Source organism: Panthera tigris, chromosome C2 (assembly GCF_018350195.1).
Source record: "Panthera tigris isolate Pti1 chromosome C2, P.tigris_Pti1_mat1.1, whole genome shotgun sequence".
Taxonomy (NCBI): Eukaryota; Metazoa; Chordata; class Mammalia; order Carnivora; family Felidae; genus Panthera; species Panthera tigris.
The window spans coordinates 48,044,278-48,066,213 of record NC_056668.1 but is presented as its reverse complement, the minus strand read 5'-3'; the positions used below and the strand labels follow the sequence as shown (position 1 = coordinate 48,066,213).

Genomic DNA, 21,936 nt, shown 5'->3' with positions numbered 1-21,936 from the left:
TGCAGTGTGCAATTGTTTGTAGCGACATTGTTCTCCACAGGCATAGGCTTATTGCTTCTGCCATCAAGGCTGCTTTGTTGTAATCTTTTGAAATTTCTCCACTAAAGGATACATTTTATCCTTTAACAATTTAAAGCCAAATTGATATAAGAAATTGTAGTCTGTAAATCGAAGACACTAGGGGGACAATGAAACTCAGAAATACTGTCGAGCCTATATGAGAAACTAAAGATCTTAAACTCTCTATATCTATACAGTTTCAAAAGGCAGATAGACCTATATGATTTTACCCATAATTAGAGGATATTTTTTCCATATGTTAATGGGTTTCATTACCCCTGGTTACATTACCGGTATTAATTTAAAAGAATGTCAGAATATATTACTCATAGGTACTTTTCTATAGCATCTGTTCTCTATCATCCAATAGCTACTTACCAAATGTACTATTTTTTAATGTTTATTTTTTTATTTCTGAGAGAGACAGAGTGAGTCGGGGAGTGGCAGAGAGGGAGACAGAGAATCACAAGCAGACTCTGCACTGTCAGTACAGAGCCCAATGCAGGGCTCAACCTCACTAACTGTGAGATCAGGACCTGAGCCAAAACCAAGAGTTGGACACTTAACCAACTGAGCCACCCAGGTGCCCCCCAAATGTACTATTTTTTAAAACCTGACATGTTTATGGAGTGAATCCTCATGACAGCCTTATCTGTAATGTAAATTCTTAGCCCCAATCCCAGGCACTCGCCGCCCACCCTTGCCACCTAGACCTGTGCCCCCACGAAGAAAACCTTTACCACCAAATAATGTCACCGGGAAGCCAGGAAGTGCAGGTATGTCAGTCATATGCCTTCTCCCTCTGTGGTTTTAGTTTTACTAGACAACCACAAACCCTTCTTGGTGTGCTAGCTCAGGCGATGGACAAGTCCATGGTGCATGTGACACATACCTGTGTCGGCCCTCAAAACTGGACACTGTAAATTACAGTTTTGAGGACTCCTATCCTGATTCTGGATGGGTGAGATCATGGAAACCATCCCTGTGCATCTCGGCCAGTTTGCTTTTCAAATGTTGTGAGACAGACGCTCAGGCCTTTGAGTGAGTGAATTATTTGGGATGATGTATGTTTCCTACCAGGGATAATGGAAAATGTGATGTCCTGTCATCTGCTTATCATTGTCTCTTGGAATGAAATCCTGTACATCTCACTGAAAGCTCCCCTGTTTACCAGCCTTCATGCTGACCTCCATATCATGGAACCAGGAGAGAGATTAAGCTCTAGACACCAGCAGCTCTAGCCTGTGCAACAGGGCAGGAATATACTATAGAGCCACACATTGATATGTGTGATATCAATCAATCAATCAATCAATCAATGTGTGATATAGCCACACTATATCAAGCCACACATTGATATGTGTTGTCTCCTTCCGTGGAATGACACCTTCGAGTCACCTGGGATGCTCACACTTCATCCTTTCCTTGAAGAAGTTTTCCCCAGCTGCTCAAAGTCGCTTTAGCATTAGCATTGCTTCTGTGTTCTGGTTGTTCTTGACACTTACCTCTGTTACAGCAGAGAACAAATTGGCTTAGACTTGGGTGTTTACATACTGGTCTTCCCCTGCTAGACTAGGAGCTCTGTGATGACAGAGTCCTTGGTACCTTTTGTCTGAATTCACTGAACCAAATCCAGTGCTTGGCACACGGAGGATATTTGATAAGTAGCTGAGTAAATAAATCAGTTAAATTAAGAATCAGTGAAAATTGACTCCGTTTGGGGAAAGCTTTACCTCATTTCTCTTGAGGGCTCTTCGACTGGTCCTGCCAGCAAACCATCTTTCTTTCCTCTCCCACCATCTATACTTCTTAAATATTTTGTACATGGAATCAAGATAAATGTGTTAAGGTTGGCTGTGAAAGATGAGACTGATGATGCTTTATGTGAAAGGGAATGGATGTCACTCTTTTCATAGGATGGAAGGTGGGTATGGGGTTGGAGAAGCTTCTGTGATGTACCATGTACACAGTAAACTCTTAATCATTTTTCCAAGTAGCTGAAGGAAGAAATCAGACTCTCATCCACACTTCTGGTGCCTTCCTGAGGCAAGGCCCAGGAACATTAACCCAATGAGGAGACCAGGTTTTCCTCATTAATTGTAACCTGGGGCAGCAATGACTTGAACTCCAGCAGGCTTCCAGTCAGACTGGATGAGTCACATCAGGAAAGTACTGCCTCAGTGTCCTCTATGGAAAATTCACCCCCCTTACACCACCACCATTCAGTAGAGCTCCCCTATAAGGCTATGTGTCTTCAGCTATAGCTTCATGACCTTGGTTCCTGTCCTATAAAACCTTGTTCTGTCCCATCAGTAAGTGTAACTTTGGTACAGCCAGCCCATCCTGAAGAGAACCATAAACATATTCTAAGAGTAACTCCAATTCCCCTACCCTCATTCTTGCTGTCTACCTCTAACTCAAAGGGAATGGCTCCACTGAGGAACCAAACACAAAGGGCAGTTGTACAGATTTGACCTGATTAACATCAAAGAAAGTGTGTCCTTAATTCAGGACATCAACTACGTGTTCTGAAGTCCTCTGAACATAAGTCCTCTCTCACATGTGCCTGTGGGCACAGTCTTAGACTACCAGGTAGCCCTTGACACTTGTCCCCTGTCTCCAGATCTCCTGAAGTCTCTGAGTTTGCTTTCCTTGCCACGGTGAAAGTGCTATGTCAGTATTTCTTGCTGGTTCTGCCAACTCTGAAAAGCTCCAACTTCTCTTGGTTTTCTCTCACCTTCTCATTGTGGCCCATTCCCACTAGCACCAAAAGCATGAATCTGCAAGAGCTGGACCAGCTGCACATCTGAGTCCCTCATTCATTGTTCCATGATGAGCCATGGTCCTTGGGTCAGTCTTATAGACCTTGGCTGTCCCTTGGTTGAGAATGAGTCCTTTTCCTAGGAGGATTATAGAATCCTCTCCAGCCTCCACTCTACTCTAAACACCCAGACTTGCCTGGACTTTGGGATGGATCCTGTTTGGGATACCAATTAGTCTTTTCAGAGTAGAGGAGACGCTATTGAATATAGTATCTCAAGTGGCACTATTCTGGCAACTAAGCCAGAATCACAGATATTACAGTAAGCATGTTTTTCCTTCTTGTCCAGCCATGACCCATGCCTTACAGTTACTCTCCAGGTCAAGTCATTCTATCTCCTTGACATCTTTCATGTAAAACTATGTAAGGCTATGTGTCTTCAGCTATAGCTTCATGACCTTGGTTCCTGTCATATAAAACCCTTGTTCTATCCCATCAGTAAGTGTAACTTTGGTACAGCCAGCCTATCCTGAAGAGAACCATAAACACATTCTAAGAGTAACTCTAATTCCCCTAAAACACCTTCCATCTAATCTCATGGCTCCTTATGTAGTTCACCTTCTCTGTTCTTCCTTACTACAGCTGCTTTAGTCTCTTGACTTCCCTCTCAGCCATCAGCTTTGCAACCTGATCATTCATCCTTTTCTCATCTGATTTTGTTATTTTCCTAGTGAAAATATTTCAGGAGGTCCTTGTCACCTAAAAAAAAAAAAAAAAAAAAAAAAAAAGCAATGTCCAAATCCATGTTATGGAAGGCTCTTCATGATTTGGCCTTCCCTGCCAAATAGCCAGCTCTCCATAGCCAACTCTCACTGTACCCCAAAGTACTCTTGACTTTCACCTCATCAAATAGACACACCAAGTAGTTTCATGCTTCCTTGACTTGGTTCTTCCTGCAGCCTCAGCCTAGAATATAACTGTCAAACCTACCTCCTGATTACTTCTCTTCTTTATTGGCACAACCTCTGTAAAGACATTCCTTACCCACCCTCATCTTTTCCCATAGACATTACTACTCCCTCCACTTATTTCCCTGTAATCTTATCCAGTTTTTTCACAATATTTATAATGCTTCAATATATTTGGATCACACATCTATTTTGATCAAGGACACAGGTTTTGTTTTTTCTCCAAGCCCAGCATATAGTGTGCCAAGCCACATGGTAAGTGCTGAATAAATATTTATGGAATAAATAAATGGGGGAAGTTGGCAGTGCTCCTATAAAGCCTGACTACTTTGCCTCTACATTACAGGAATCATTTCATCTGGCCGAGTAACTTCTCCACCTCTGACTGCCACATTCAGGCCTACTGAAGCCCCCTCAGAGAAAACAGAGACAGATGAAAAGCAACCAACTGTTCCTGCCTCAGGAGAAGATCTTGGTTAGTATGTCAGTCACTTCCCACTAGACGCTTAACTATGAAGTACTAAAAGATTTCAAATTAGGTGGAAAAGAGTCTCAGTTCTGGATTATGAAATTATTTCAATTTTTTTATTAATATGTCTTTTTAATTTTTGCAATTATACTTAAGTTTAATGCTATGAGATAGAATATGGTCCTTCACTCCACAGACATAGAATAAAGTATCCAATATTTTTGGAAAAGTCTTCCTGAAAAGCTATAAATTACCCAATGCTTCTTACTAAATCAAATGTCATTATTAATCATATGTATCTTAATTAATGAGTATTGGCTACTTTAATCTTTAAGTCATTATTGAGTACACTCCAGAACACCTGCAACAGGACACAATTAAAAGCCTTTTATTGTGGATAATATGTATAATAATAAAGGAAATCAAAATTGCAGGCATCTGACTAGGAGGCATTATTAAATATTTATAATCTTTAATACTTTTTCATTTTATTGAGAAGCTTTTTTATATTTTTCTAAAATTATTTATTATCTTCTATTCTCAGGTAATGTAACTGACTTTAGCTCAAGTCCAACAAGAGAAACTGATCCTCTTGGGAAGCCCAGATTCAAAGGTGTGTATGATTGGCTCCAAATCTCCGTTTTGACAAGGCTGTCTTTGATGGGAGTATCACTTGGCTTTTGCTGTGTAATAACTGCAAAATCTTAGTAGCATGTTCTAATAAGGATTTATTTCTCATGTGTCTGCAAGTCACCTGAGGGTCAGCTGATCTAGCTCTTCTTGACTGGATGGTTCTGCCTCCAGCATTAGATACAGCTGGGCTTCCTATGTCTTGGGCTCAGATCTGCTCCACATTTTTCATTTTGGTGCTCAGGATGAAAGACCAACAGTGACTCAGGAGAAGCCATTCTAATGACAATACAAAGTCAAGAGTGGAGAGTTCAAATACAGCATTTTAAGCTCCTCTGTGTTTTACACCTGCCAATATTCATTGGCTAAAGAAAGTCACATAGCCAAGCTCAAATCAAAGATTGGGAAAGTATACTCCTTCCATGGATATAGAGAATATTTTTGAACAGTATCAAATCTACCACAGTAAGAAAGCTATAATATGATATAGAGCCTGGTATTTCCTTTTATAATATGTTTTTCTCAAGTGTAAGATGTGCTAAATTTTAACATATGTATACACTCATGAAACCATCATTGTAATCAAGATAATAAATACATGTACCACCTCCAAAAGTTTCATCATGTACTTTTATAATTCCTCCGTCTCACTCCTCCCACCAAATTTCTAGTTTCTAGATAATCACAGATCTGCCTTACTAAAAATATGTATCCATTTTGTGGATTTTTATATAAAGAAAGGATACGATACAAACTTTTTTTGGTCTGGCTTCTTTGACTCAGCATAATTATTTTAAGGTTCATCCATGTTGAAACATGTATCAACAGTTCATTTCTTTTAATCCTGACTGGTATTCTATTGAATGGATATATATAATTATTTATTAAACCTATTCATGACATTAAGGTTTTTTCTAATTTTCTTATATTACCAATAAAGCTGCCATAACCCTTAAAGTACAAGTGTTTATATGGATATGTGCTTTCATTCCTTTTGGATGAATGCTGACAAGAGCAATGGCTAGATCATATAAGTGTACATTTAACATTTTAAGAAACTACCAAACTGTTTTCCACAGTAGTTGTACTATTAGCCTTTCTGTCAACAGTATATGAGAGTTTGAATTCCTCCACATCTTTGCCAACATTTAGGACAGTCAGTCTTTTTAATTTTAGTCATTTTAATAGGTGTGTAGTGGTTTCAAATTGTGATTTTACTTTGTGTATCTCTAATTACTAAGCATCTTCTCATGTGTTTATTTGCCATCATTTTGGTCGTGTCCCATTTTTTTTGTCCATTTTGTTTATAACCTTGCTTATTTTCTTGTTGAATTTTGAGGGTCTTTGTTTTCTGGGTAGAATACCTTTTCAGATACATGCTTTACAAATATTTTTTCCCAGTGTATACCTTCTCTTTTTTAATTTTAATAAATCTTAGTTTATTAATTTGGCTTTTTATATGTTGTATTTTTGGTGTTGTACTTAAGAAATAACTGGCCAATTGGAGGTCATAAAGACCTCTATTTCCTTCTAGAAGTTTCTCTGCTGTTTCCTTCTAGAAGTTTTCTTTTAAATTTAGGTCTATGATCCACATTGTGTCACATTTTGTATATGATACAAGGTGTGAATACCAATTCGTTTCCTTGCTAATAGATATAAAATTGTTCCAGCATCATGTGTTGAAAAAACTATTCTTTCCACTGAATTTCATTTGTACTTTTATCAAAAATGAATTGTACATATATATGTGGAACTCTTTTTAGCTCTCTACTCTGTTGCATTGATCTGTTTATCTGCTTTTACATCAATACCACCATGTTTGTGTTACTGTGGTAGTGGTATTGTATTGGTGACTCTGGGTCCTCTGTATCGTCATATAAATTTTAGAATCAGCTTATCAATGTCTAAGAATAGCCTAGTTAGATTCTTATTAGAATTGAATTGAGCCTATAGATGATTTGGGAAAAATTGAGAGCTGTACAACATTTAGCTTTCCTATTTATGAACATGGAATATTTTATTTAGGTCTTTGACTTCTATAACCAATGTTATTTAAATTTCAGTACACAGGAAACTATTAAAATAGTATTTTTTATTTGAGTTTCCAATTGTTAATTACTACTATATAGAAAAATTTATTTTTATACAATGATCTTATATCCTGCAACCTTGTGAAACTCAGTAGCTTTTATGTAGGTCAATTAGATTTTCTACATACAAAATCATGTCATTTGAGAGTGATATTTTACTTCTTCCTAACATGGGTGCCTTTTTCCTTGCCTTATCATACTGGCAAGAACCTCCAATAAAACACTGAATAGATACAGTGGGGAATGGACATCCTTTTCTTATTCCTGATCTTATGGAAAAAACATACAGCCTTTCACCTGAATATAGTATGATGTTACCTTGTAGGCTTTTCATACATGCTCTTTATTGTGTTGAGAAAATTCCCTTCTATGCCTACTTGGGTGGTAACTATTATCAGAAACGAGTGCTAGATCATGTCCAATGATTTTTCTGCCTTTATGAAGATGATTATGTTTTTCTTTATTAGTTTGTTAATACAATGAAATAATTGCTTTTGAATTTTTAACTTTGCATTCCAGGCACAAACTCCATGGTCATAATGTATTCTCATTTTAATATGTTGCTGGATCTCATTTGCTAAAATTTTGTTGAGAATTGTATTCAGTGAAAGATAGTGGTCTGTAGTTTTCTTTTTTTGTAATAGGTCATGTTTTAGTCTCAGTGTAATGCTGAACTCTCCTTTTCACTTTTCTGAAAAAATTTAGAATTGGTATTGCTTCTTCCCTGAATGTTTAGTAGTATTTACCAATGAAACCGTCTGAGCCTCATATTCTCTTTGTTGGAAGGATTTTATGTATAATTCATTTTCTTTAATGGGTGTAGAGCTATCCAGAGTATTTTTTCTTCCCTAGTGAGTTTCGGTAATTTTTGTCTTTCAAGTTATTAGTTCATTTCATCTAAGTTGTCAAATTTATTGGTATAAGGTTCTTAATATTCTCATAGTTTTTTTATTTTAATAGCTGTAGAATTCTTAGTGATATCATCTCATTCCTGTTACTGATGATGTGTGTCTTTTTTTTCTCTTTTGCCTAATCAATCTTGCTGTAGGTTTATTAATTTATTGATCTTCTGAAAAGTCAAATTTGTGTTTCATTAATTTTGTCTATTTACTCTGATCTTTATATTTTTTCTTCTGCTTAATGTAGTTTAATTTGTTCCTCTATTTCCTCAAGGTGGAATATGGGCTCATTGATCTAGAACCTCTCTTCTTTATTATGGCATTTAGTGCTACAAATTTTCCCCTAGATATTATTTAAGCAGTATCCAAAAGTTTTTGATATGTTGTATATTCATTTTTACTCTGTTCAAAACACTTTTTAACTTCCCTCTTGATTTGTTCTTTGACTCATTATTTAGAAATATGTAATTTAATTTCTAAATATTTTTAGATTTTCTAGAGATTATTCTGTTACTGACTTCTAATGTATCTCCATTGTTGTCACATGCTCTGCCAGATATCTAAATCCTTTTAAATTTATTGAGACTTTTTTATGGCCAGGGTATGATCTATTTTGGTATATGTTCTGTGTGTACTTGAAAAGAATGTGTATTCTGCTCTTCATAAAAGCAATGTTGTATTCACTTGCGAGGGTTGCCATAAGAGAATGCTACAGACATGGTAGCTTAAACAACAGAGACTTATTTTCTTATTTTCCAGAAACTTAAGTTCTGGAAGCCAGAAATCTGAAATCAAAGTATCATCAGATTTGGGTTGTTTTGAAGACTTGGATTGCAGATGGCCACCTTCTCACTATGTCCTCATATGGCCTATCCTCTGAATGCACACATCCTTCATGTCTTTTCCTCTTTTTTTTTTTTTTTTAAATTACCTAATTAATTTATTTTTTAATTTACATCCAAATTAATTAGCATATAGTGCAACAATGATTTCAGGAGTAGATTCCTTAATGCCCCTTACCCATTTAACCCATCCCCCCTCCCACAATCCCACGAACAACCCTCTTTGTTCTCTATATTTAAGTCTCTTACGTTTTGTCCCTGTCCATGTTTTTATATTATTTTTGCTTCCCTTCCCTTATGTTCATCTATGTTGTATCTTAAATTCCTCATATGAATGAATTCATATGATATTTGTCATTCTCTGAATAATCTCGCTTAGCATAATACCGTCCAGTTCCATCCACATAGTTGCGAATGGCAAGATTTCATTCTTTTTTGATTGCTGAGTAACACTCCATTGTGTATATATACTACAACTTCTTTATCCATCCATCCATCCATTGATGGACATTTGGGATCTTTCCATACTTTGTCTTTTGTCAATCGCACTGCTATAAACATTGGGGTGCATGTGACCCTTTGAAACAGCACACCTGTATCCCTTGGATAAATACCTAGTAGTGCAATTGTTGGATCGTAAGGTAGTTCTATTTTTAATTTTTTGAGGAACCTCCATACTGTTTTCCAGAGTGGCTGTACCTCTCTGCATCCTCACCAACATCTGTCATATCCTGAGTTGTTAATTTTAGCCTTTCTGACAGGTGTGAGGTGGTATCTCATTTGGTTTTGATTTGTATTTCCCTGATGAAGAGTGATCTTGAACATTTTTTCATGAGTCTATTAGCCATCTGGATTTCTTCTTTAGAGAAGTGTCTATTCATGTCTCTTGCCCATTTCTTCACTGGATTATTTTTTTGGGTGTTGAGTTTGATAAGTTCTTTCTAGATTTTGGATACTAACTCTTTTTCTGGTATGTCATTTGCAAATATCTTCTCCCATTCTGTCAGTTGCCTTTTAGTTTTGCTGATTATTCCCTTCACTGTGCAGAAGCTTTTTATTTTGATGAAGTCCCAATAGTTCATTTTTGCTTTTGTTTCCCTTGCCTCCAGAGAAGTGTTGACTAAGAAGTTGCTGCTTCCGAGGTCAAAGAGGTTTTGCCGCCTGCTTTCTCCTCAAGGATTTTGATGACTTCCTGTCTTACATTCAGGTCTCTCATCCATTTTGAGTTTCTTTTTGTGTATGGTGTAAGAAAGTGGTCCAGGTTCATTTTTCTGCATGTTGCTGTCCAGTTTTCCCAGCACCTTTTGCTGAAGAGACTGTCTTATTCCATTGGATATTCTTGTGTGCTTTGTCAAACATTAGTTGGCCATACATTTGTGGGTCCTTTTCTGGGTTCTCTATTCTGTTCCATTGATCTGAGTGTCTGTTTTTGTGCCAGTGCCGTACTGTCTTGATGATTACAGCTTTGTAATACATCTTGAAGTTCAAGATTGTGATGCCTCCAGCTTCAGTTTTCTTTTTGAAGATTGCTTTGGCTATTTGGGGTCTTTTCTAGTTCCAAATTTTAGGATTTTGTTCTAGCTCTGTGAAGAATGGTAGTGTTATTTTGATAGGGATTTCCTTGAATATGTAGATTCCTTTGGGTAATATCAACATTTCAACAATGTTTGTTCTTCCAATCCAGGAGCATGGAATATTTTTCCATTTGTGTGTGTGTGTGTCTTCTTCAATTTCTTTCATAAGTTTTCCTTAGTTTTCAGTGTATAGATTTTTCACCTATTTGGTTAGGTTTATTCCTAGGTATTTTATGTTTTTTGGTGCAATTGTAAATGGGATCGATTCCTTAATTTCTCTTTCGGTTGCTTCATTATTGGTGTATAGGAATGCAAATGATTTCTGTGCACTGATTTATATCCTGCGACTTTCCTAAATTCATGGATCAGTTCTAGTAGGTTTTTGGTGAGATCTTGTGGGTTTTCCATATAGAGTATCATGCCATCTGTGAAGAGTTGGAGTTTGACTTCCTCCTGGCCGATGTGGATGCTTTTTATTACCTTGTGTTGTCTGATTGCTGAAGCTAAGACTTCCAGTACCATGTGGAATAACAATGGTGAGACTGGACATCTCTGTCATGCTCCTGACCTTAGGGGGAAAGCTCTCAGTTTTTCCCCATTGAGGATGATATTAGCAGTGGGGTCTTTTATATATGGATTTTATGATCTTGTGGTATGATCCTTCTATCCCTACTTTCTTGAGGGCTTTTATCAAGAAAGGATGCTGTATTTTGTCAAATGCTTTCTCTGCATCTATTGAGAGGATCATGTGGTTCTTGTTCTTTTATTGATGCAGTGTATCACATTGTTTTGTGGATATTGAACCAGCCCGGCATCTCAGATAAAAATCCTACTTGGTCATGGTGAATAATTCTTTTAATGATTGTTGGATTCACTTGATTTGTTGAGGACTTATGCATCCATGTTCATCAGGGAAATTGGTCTGTAGTTCTTCTTTTTAGTGGGGTCTTTGTCTGGTTTTGGAATCAAGGTAATGCTGGCTTCATAGAAAGAGTTTGGAAGTTTTCCTTCCATTTCTTTTTTTTTCTTTTTTTTCTTTTTTTTTTTCTTTTCTTTTCTTTTTTTTTTTTTCAACAGTTTCAGAAGAATAGGTGTTAAGTCTTCTTCACGTGTTTGGTAGAATTCCCCTGTAAAGCCATCCAGCGCTGGACTCTAGTTTTTGTGGGAGATTTTTGATTACTAATTGAATTTCTTTGCTGGTTATGGGTCTGTTCAAATTTCTATTTCTTCCTGTTTCAGTTTTGGTTGTTTATATGTTTCTAGGAATTTTTCCATTTCTTCCACATTGCCCATTTTATTGGCATATAATTGCTCATAATATTCTTTTATTATTGTTTGTGTTTCTGCAGTGTTGGTTGTGCTCTCTCCTATTTCATCCTTCATTTTATTTATTTGGGCCCTTTCCTTTTTCCTTTTTCTTTTTGATCAAACTGGCTAAGGATTTATTAATTTTGTTAATCCTTTCAAAGAACCAGCTCCTGGTTTCATTGATGTGTTCTACTGTTTTTGTTGTTGTTGTTGTTGTTGTTGTTGTTGTTGTTGCTGTTTGGTTTCAATAGCATTGGTTTCTGCTCTAATCATTATTATTTCCTTTATTCTGCCGGTTTGGGGTTTTATTTGCTATTTTTCCAGCTCTTTAAGGTGTAAGGTTAGGTTGTATCTGAGACCTTTATTCCTTCTTTAGGAAGGTCTGGATTGCTATAGACTTTACTCTTATGACCACTTTGCTGTGTCCCAGAGGTTTTGTGCTGTGGTGTTATCATTTTCATTGGCTTCCATGTACTTTTTAATCTCCTTTTTAACTTCTTGGTTAGCAAATTCATTCTTTGGTAGGATGTTCTTTAGTTATTTGTTATCTTTCCAAATTTTTTCTTGTGGTTGATTTGGAGTTCCATAGCATTGTGGTCTGAAAATATGCTCAGTATGAACTTGATCTTTCTGTACTTGTTGAGGGCTGATTTGTGTCCCAGGATGTAATCTATTCTGGAGAATGCTCCACATGCACTCAAGAAGAATGTGTATTCTGCTTTAGGATTAAGTGTTCTGAATATATTTGTTAAGTCCATCTGGTCCAGAGTGTCATTCAAAGACATTGTTTCTTTGTTGATTTTCTGTTTAAATGATCTGTCCATTGTTGTAAGTGGGGTGTTGAAGTCCCCTACTATTATGGTATTATTATCTCTGAGTTTCTTTATGTTTGTGATTGATATATATATTTGGGTGTTTCCACATTTGGAGCATAAATGTTTACAATTGTTAGATCTTCTTGGTGGATAGACCCCTTAACCATGATATAATGCCCTTCTTCATCTCTTGTTACAGTCTTTATTTTAAAGTCTAGATTGTCTGATACAAGTATGACTATTCTGGCTTTCTTTTGGAGGCCATTAGCATGATAGATGGTTCTTCATCCCCTTACTTTAAATCTGAAGGTGTCTTTAGATCTAAAATGGGTCTCTTATAAACAGCATATAAATGGATCTTGTTTTCTTATCTATTCTGTTACCCTATGTTTTTTGATTAGAGCATCGAGTCCATTGATGTTTAGAGTGAGTACTGAAAGATATGAATTTATTGCCATTATGATGCTTGTAGAATTGGGGTTTCTGGTGGCGTCCTCTGGTCCTTTCTAGTCTTTGTTGCTTTTGGTATTTATTTATTTACATATACATATACATATACATATACATATACATATATATATGTGTATATATATATATATATGTGTGTGTATATATATATGTGTATATATATATATATATATACACATATATATATATTCATCTTTTCTCCCCTCAGAAAGTCCCCCTTAAAATTTCTTGCAGTGCTGGTTTAGTGGTCACAATCTCCTTTAATTTTTGTCTGTCTGGAAACTTTTTCTCTCTCCTTCTATTTTGAATGACAGCCTTGCTGGATAAAGAATTCTTGGCTGCATATTTTTCCAATTCAACACATTGAATATATTCTGCCACTGCTTTCTGGCTTGCCAAGTTTCTGTGAGTAGGTCTGCTGAGAACCTAATCTGTTTTCCCTTTTAAGTTAAGGTCTTTTTTTCCTTTGCTAACCTCATGATTCTTTCCTTGCCTGAGTATTTTGTGAATTTGACTATGATATGCCTTGTTGATGGTCGGTTTTTGTTGAATCTAATGGGAGTTCTCTGTGTTTCTCAGATTTTTATGTCTTTGTCTTTCCGCAGTTTAGGGAGGTTTTCCACTATGATTTGCTCACATAAATTTTGTACCCCTTTTCCCCTCTCTTCATCTTCTGGGACTCCTATGATTCTGATATTATTCCTTTTTAATGAGTCACTGATTTCTCTAATAATTAAATCATGCTCTTTTGTCTTAGTCTCCCTCTTTTTTTCTGCTTCATTATTCTCCATAAGTTTGTCCTCTATATCCCTGATTCGCTGCTCTGCTTCATCCTTACTTGCCTCTGTGACATCCATTTCAGATTGCTGCTCAGTTATAGAATTTTTTATTTCATCCTGACTAGCTTTTACTTCTTTCATCTCCACAGAAAAGGATTCTAATCTATTTTCAACCCCAGCTAGTATTATTATTATCGTGATTCTAAATTCTGGTTCAGATATCTTGCTTGTATCTGTGTTGACTAAGTCCCTGGCTGTCGTTTATTCCTGTTCTTTCTTTTGGGGTGTCATTTTGAAGGAAGAAAATGAATTAATAATTTAAAAAAATAATAGAATTAAACAATTAAAAACAACACAAATAAATCAAATAAAGGGTGCTAGATCCTAGGTGTGTTTTGGTCTTGTTGTTGAAAGAAACTTGACAGATTAGAGAAAAAAGGGAAAGATTAGAAAAGAAAAAGGAAAAGAAAAAAGGAAAACCTTTGAAAATTTGAAAAAATGAATACAGTAGAATAAAATGAAATGAGGGTAAAATAGAATTTTTAAAAGTTACAAAAAAGTAAAAAATGTAGTAGAAAAAAATGAAGAATCTTTTTAATAAAAATTGAATATAAAAAATAAATTTTTTCTCTTTCTGTATTCAAGAACAAGAAAAGAAAAAAAATTGAACAGAGGGACCAGTGAACAGAATGAAATACAATTGAAATTACATCTGGTTTCCCCTAGAAGCCAAACTGTGAAGCACTTTATAGTCTATAAACTAAGCAGGCAGAGAGACTTGTGGTGTTCCTTAAGAATGTGGTTGGCCCAGTTGGGCGGGGCTTAGTGAATTCGCTTCGTTCTCCACTAGGTGGCACTGCTTAGCTTACTGGGGTGGATTGTTCTAGTGCATGTAGGCATGTATGCACATGTGTAGGAGGGGTCAAAATGGCATCACCCAGCTACCCAGTTTATAGTATCAGAACTCTGTGCTCTCACCTATGGGCAATCAAGCACCCCGCCTTTGTCTCTAGCTTCTGTCTACTTCCCGCTTGTAGACTGTCTGTGACCAAGCCATCAGGCTGCCAGGCAGGACCTCCCTCCTGAGTTTTATCTCAGATGGTGCTGTGTTTCCCAACCCCTCACTTCTGAGGGACTGTGGCTTTGACCTGTTCTGACCCTCTGGGGGATGGTCTTGCTAAGCAATGGCCAGGCGCCGTCCCACCACCAGAACCTTCGTGAGACCGTGCTGCTGCTGATGTCCAGAGACCAACTAGGTGCCAACCCACCCCAGATAAAGTTTGTGTGATCACGTAGCAGCAGCATTTCAGGGATTATGGTAAATCACAACACATATCTGGCACCAGGCTTCACCCTTAACATCCTTGTTCCAATACCAGCAAATGTGGTTATTTTCTGAGGTCTGCTGGGATGTTTTCCTGTGGTGAGGCCACACAGCCTCTACCAAATGCCCTCCCATCAGGAGAACCATGTCTCCCCATGTGGCCCAAAGACCCCTCAGACCTTGCTCTCTGCTCCTGGGGATTCACCCTTCTCACCAGAGCACTGCTAGGTATCAAGCTGTGGAGTTTCAGACTCTGTGCTTCCCCTGTTTATAGAGTCTTAATGGAATTTAAACCTTCTCTTTTCTCCCTTTTTTGTTCAGCCCCTTGCAGCTGTTTCCACTCTTCCTTTTTTCTCCATGTGCTTTCAGGGTGAGGGGTGCTTTTCCCTTATTCTCCCCCCATCTCTGTCCTCTTCCAGCAAGCAAAAACAGCTCCCTGCCCTCCATGAACACTCCCCCAGTTCACCTTTCCACACCATGTACCTGCTGAGTTCTGTGGTTCAGGTTGTTCAGATTGTTATGTTAATCCTCAAATAAGTTTTCTAGGTATGCAAGATGGTTTAGTGTTGATCTGGCTGCATTTCAGAGTTGAGAGACACAAAAAATGCTTCCATGATGTTCCACCATATTCGCCCCTGCTGTCTCTTCCTCTTAATTTTTAAATTTTTTTTTATGTTTATTCATTTTTGAAAGAGAGAGACAGAGCACAAGCAGGGGTGGGGTAGAGAGAGAGGGGGACACAGAATCCGAACCAGGCTCCAGGCTCTGAGCTATCAGCACAGAGCCCGACGTGGGGCTCAAACTCACAAATCATGAGATTATGACCTGAGCCGAAGTCGATGCTCAACTGACTGAGCCACCCAGGCGCCCCTCTTCCTCTTAAAAGGACATCAGTCACAGTGGATTAGGATCCCACCCTGTGACCTCATTTAATCTTGATTTCTTTATTTGGGTGTTTAGAACCTTATATTTAACATGACCAATGATAAGGTTAGATTTAAATCTATCTCCTTTTGCTATTTGTTTTCTTTTTGTCCCATCTATCCTTTGTTCCCTCTTTTCCTCTTTTTCAACCATCTTTTACTGAGTATTTTGTTGTTGTTGTTGTTGTTGTTGAAATATATGAGGCATACAATATTACATTAGTTTCATGTGTACAGCATAGTGATTCAACTTTTCTATACATTATACTCTGTTTACCGCAAGTGTAGCTACCATCTGTCACCATAGAACACTATTATAATACCATTGATTCTATTCCCTATGCTGGACCTTTTATCCTCATAACTTATTCATTCCTTAACTAGAGGCCTCTATCCCTCACTCCCTTCACTCATTTTGCCTATTTGCCCTCCCATCTAACAACCATAAGTTTGTTTTCCTATATTTATGGATCCGTTTCTGCTTTTTGTTTGTTCATGTGTGTGTGTGTGTTTTACATTCCACATATAAGTGAAATCACACAGTATTTGTCTTTCTCAGTCTGACTTATTTCACTTACATAGACCTAGAGGGTATAATGCTATGTTGTTGCAAATGGCAAGATCTCATTCTTTTTTATGGCTGACGAATTTGTGTGTGTGTGTGTGTGTGTGTGTGTGTGTGTGTATGTATAAACCATTATTTATACATTCATCTATCGCTGGACACTTGGGTTGTTTCTATATCTTAGCTATTGTAAATAGTGCTGCAATAAACATAGGGGTGCATATATCTTTTCAAATTAGTGCTTTCATTTTCTTTGGGTAAATACCTATTAGTGGAAACACTGGATTATACAGTATTTCTATTTTTAATTTTTTGAGGAAACTCTACTATTTTGCACAGTGGCTGCACAAATTTACATTCCTGCCAGTAGGACACCAGAGTTTTCTCCACATTCTTGTCGACACTTATTATTTCTTGTTTTTTTGTCTCTAGCCATTCTGACAGGTAATATAAGGTAAGGTAATATCTCACTGTTGTGTAGATTTGCATTTCCCTCATAATTACTGTTGTTGAGCATCTTTTCATGTGTCTATTGGCCAGTTACATGTCTTCCTTTGTAAAAATGTCTATTCAGGTCCTTTGTCCATTTTTAATTGGATTATTTATGTGTCTTGGTGTTCTATAAATTCTTTATATGTTTTGGATATTAAACCCTTATTGGATATGTCATTTGCAAATATCTTCTCCCATTCATTATGCTGCCTTTTTGTTTTGTTGATAATTTCCTTCACTGTGCAATAATTTTTTACTTCAGTGTAGTCCTGATCATTTTTGTTTCTGTTTAACTTGCCTGAGGAGACATATCTAGAAAAATGTTGCTAAAACTGATGTCAAAGAAATTACTGCCTATGTTTTCTTCTAGGAGTTTTATGGCTTCAGGTCTCAAATTTAGGTCTTTAATCCATTTTGAGTTTATTTTTGTGTGTAGTGTGAGTGGTCCAATTTCATTCTTTGGCATGTAGCTGTCTACTATTTATCAAAGGAACTGTCTTTCCCATTGTATATTCTTAACCTCTTTTGTGATAGATTAATTGAAATATAAGCATAGGTTTATTTCTTTTTTTTTTTAATTTTTTTTTAACATTTATTTATTTTTGAGACAGAGAGAGACAGAGCATGAATGGGGGAGGGGCAGAGAGAGAGGGAGACACAGAATCGGAAGCAGTCTCCAGGCTCTGGGCCATCAGCCCAGAGCCTGACGTGGGGCTTGAACTCACGGACCGCAAGATCGTGACCTGAGCTGAAGTCGGACGCTCAACCAACTGAGCCACCCAGGCGCCCCAGCATAGGTTTATTTCTAGAGATTGAGTTTTATGATTTTTATGATTCTATTTTCTCTCTTTAGTTGTCTTACTAGTTGTAACTCTTTATTTTGTTATTGCTTTAGGGTTTATAGTATGTATCTTTAATTTACCACAGTCTATCTTCTAGTGATATTCTACAACTTCACAAATAGTGCAAGAACCTTACATTAGTATAGCAATTTATCTTTCCTCTTGGCCTATCATTGTTAGGCATTTTACTTTTAAGTATTAATACATCATGCTAAATTGATATTATTTATGTTTAAATAGTAAATTGCCTTTTAGAAAGAATTAAATGACAAAAATATTGTGCATATTTACCTATATAGTTACTATTTACAGTGCTCTTTATCTCTTTGTGTGGATACATCATTTTTCTTCTGCCTGAATGTCCTTATTTAATCTTCCTTGTAGGGTGGGTCTGGTGGTTATGAATTCTCTTAGCTTTTATATGCGTAAAAGGTGTTTTACTTTAAAAAAAAAGATACTCACTAGTTAAATAATTCTAGATGATAAATTTTTTTTTCCAGTATTTAAAGATGTTGCTCCACTGCCTTCTCCCTTGCATTCTTTCCAATGAGACATCTGCCATAATCCTTATCTTGATTGTACTATATATCATGTGTCTTTTCTGCCTCCTTTAAAGGTTTTCTTTCTATCCCTGGCTTTGAGAAACTTGATTTTGATTGGTGTAGTTTCTTCATATTTGTTGTGCTTAGGTTTATTCAAGCCTTTTGGATCTGTGGGTTTAGAGGTTTTATCAAACTTGGAAAATCTTTTGCCATTATTTCTTCAAATACCTTTGCTGTCCCTGTTCTCTGGGCAGATATTAAAATTACATCTGGGGGCGCCTGGGTGGCTCAGTCGGTTAAGCGGCCGACTTCGGCTCAGGTCATGATCTCGCGGTCCGTGAGTTCAAGCCCCGCGTCGGGCTCTGTGCTGACAGCTCAGAGCCTGGAGCCTGTTTCAGATTCTGTGTCTCCCTCTCTCTGACCCTCCCCCGTTCGTGCTCTGTCTCTCTCTGTCTCAAAAATAAATAAACGTTAAAAAAAATTTAAAAAAAAAATAATAAAATAAAATAAAATTACATCTGTGTTATACTGCCTGAAGCTTCCCCATAGCTCACTGATGCTCTGTTCATTATTTTTATTATTTTTTCTTTCCACTTTTATTTTGGGTAGTTTTTACTGCTATGTCTTCAAGTTCACTAATCTTTTTTCTGCAATATAATATCAGTGCTAGTATCATCCAGTGTTTTTTGCATCTTACACATTTTAGTTTTCATCTCTAGAAATTCACTTTGGGTATTTTTAAAAATATCTTTCATGTATTAACTTCTTGACATGTGGATTATAGTTATAATAACAGTTTTATTTTCCCTGTGTGATGACTCTAACATCTAGGCAAGTTCTAGATTGATTTCAAACTATTTATTTTTCTCATTATGGGCAACATTTTCCTGTTATTTCCTATTGTTTTTTATTCCTAAAATATTCTTTAATTTTGTCCTGGGTTAAATTACTTGAAACCATTTGACCTTTTTGAGTCTGGCTTTTAAGATTTATTAGGTAGGACCAGAACTGTTTAATGTGGGGCTAATTATTCCCTACTCTCAAGGCAATACCCTCTTGAATACTTCTTCCAATACCCCACAAATTATGCTGTTTAAAACATGCTCAGGAGGACCAAATTACTTCTCAATATTAGCATAAGTTAAACCCATTTTAAAAAGTAAATCAGCTACAGCATCCATGTCATGTATCCCAGAGACAGGAATTCTAGATTTTCACAAGTTTGAACAGTCCACATCACTGCTTTCATCTATCTGCTTATAATATGAGACCAGATATCCTCAAACAGAAAAATATATTTGAGTTTACCTCCACCTTCTGTATGTACAAACTCAAATAAGGCTAACTGTCCAAGTCCTCTCTCTCTTAGGTCCTCATGTGCGTTACATCCAAAAACCGGACAACAGGCCCTGTTCCATCACTGATTCTGTCAAACGGTTCCCCAAAGAGGATGCCACCGAGGGGAATGCCACAAGCCCACCGCAGAACCCACCCACCAACCTCACTGTGGTCACTGTGGAAGGGTGTCCCTCATTTGTCATCCTTGACTGGGATAAGCCACTAAATGATACTGTCACTGGTAAGATCATGATGTGAGCACTTGTACTATGGTGGGAAGCTTCAATAATGTGAGTGTGGTACCTCGTCAAACTATGAGGCATATCTCAGGGGTAGCAAGTCCTAGTAGAGCTATTGTCAAAAAGTGTCATATGATGGGAAAAGATCATCTGTGTCCCAGTGGTGGGTTTCCTGTTAATTTAACATATCTCTTTAGGTTACGTTCCTTCCATCTTGTCTCAGAACTCTTCCTCACAGTGTAAAAATAGATGTGGTCTTTTCATTATCAAGAAAATTACAGATAACATAGGAGAAGTTGGCAGGGCTGATGATAATTAAACCAGTTTTCATTTCACCAACCCAATTTCTAGGTTGACCTAGAACTGTCAAGCAATTCAATTATTTTAGTAGAGTTTTTGTTTGTTTGTTTTGTTTTTTGTTTTTTGGGTTTTTTTTAGGTTTCTAATCATGGTTGATTTTCTCCTCATCTCAGAAAAATTTAATTCTGCTATCACTAGCCCAATCCTTCTAAAAATGGCTGTGAAAACTAAGAAATCCTAAGTCAGTCTTTGAATTTATTATATGCGAATTAATTCTTCATATGAACAGTTTAGTCAAACTAGAGAGGAGGGAGAAAAGGTAAGGGTCAGAGTCAGCTAGAGGAATATAGCAAATTGCAGGAGTACACAAGCCCCCCATTGCCCATGCCCTGCTGTGCATGGAACAGGTAGACAGAATTTAGAGGAGCTCACTAAGAAGCTATCAGGATGGGTAGAGGGAAGTATACAGGGGAAAGGAGGAAGTGGGAGATTCAGCCAAAAGTGTTTTCTCTGAATAAAGGAGTAAACAGCAGCTATTTCTCCTCAGACAAAACTGTTTGGTCTGGGCAACTTTCACTATAAGCAGCCTATCTTTGCTTAACTGGCTTTTTTTTAAAACCATATTTTGTGAATTTCATTTCTCATGCAGACCTTGCCTTTGTTTTGGGAAAGAACCAGCCACTGCTCATGTTTCCTGGGGACTTGTCTAGTCCTGCTTCTTTACTTGGGACTATGCCAGTAGGTGCTACCATCCCAGTATCTAAAAAACAATAAATCTCTAAGCATTGATTATCTACATAGATGAAAAAGTCCAGAACTCCCAATTCATATATTGTGCTAATAAGGAGTTCTCCTGACAGTCTGAAGCTTAGTTATCATAACACCAAATGATCTATAAAATTTCATTTGCCTTGAAGATGTGGGACATCAAGTTGGAACTGGTTAATATATCTAAAATCTAATCTAATACATCTAATATATATTCACTTTGGTGTGTCAATTTCTGATTTAACTTTTTAAAAGCAAAATGATTTTCCTTTCCAGTTCATCATGAAACCTTTTTTAATTGTATAAACTTGTAATCTACAAAAAATAATGAATAGGCTATACTTTACCCATTTAACCAATTCCTTTTGTAACATTGTTAGTAAATGTTAATGGACTGCTTGAGATCTTTCATAAGACATTAGACTTAGAATAACAGCTTTTATAGATAAGGTCCATATCTCTTTAGCTATAATATTTTCTAAATAGAAATAAGTCCATATTTAATCATTACTCAGTCTGTATTTAAATGTCAGACCATATAGCCTAATAGTCTCTTCTATTTTTTTCACTTTTGTTTATTTTTAGTGTTTTCTCAAATATCACTTTGTTTCAAATGTGATCTTTTATAAACCAGCAGCTCAGATAATACGATTAATTCTCAAATCACTGGAAATGGCTTTACAAGAAAGGATTGAGAAAGATAACAAAAAAGGAGTGAAACATATTCTTTATTCCCTTAGCTGGCTTCTGTCTATCATCTTTTAATCAACAGGCACATATTACCTATAATAAATACACCCAAATTCAGTTGCTTCTACATGTCTTTTCTACACTAAAGTAGAAATAGATACACCTGAGAAATGGGCCATAGCCTGAGTCCTTGGACAATTTAAATTAGTTGTGGGGTGGTGCTTTGTGATATGCCAAGAGCATGCCAACG

The 21,936-nt window shown here is 36.8% G+C and overlaps 1 protein-coding gene across 13 annotated transcripts in view; it reads left to right on the top strand.

The window, feature by feature from the left end:
• LOC102970387 (ABI family member 3 binding protein) overlaps positions 1-21,936 on the top strand; it is a 257,824-nt gene that overhangs the window by 210,964 nt on the left and 24,924 nt on the right. For all 13 annotated transcript variants that reach the window (XM_042998592.1, XM_042998593.1, XM_042998589.1 and 10 more), the window contains 4 exons: positions 732-836; positions 4,136-4,264; positions 4,803-4,871; positions 19,721-19,930. In XM_042998592.1, the coding sequence (XP_042854526.1) occupies positions 732-836; positions 4,136-4,264; positions 4,803-4,871; positions 19,721-19,930 (513 nt within the window). The remainder of the gene's footprint in view (positions 1-731; positions 837-4,135; positions 4,265-4,802; positions 4,872-19,720; positions 19,931-21,936) is intronic.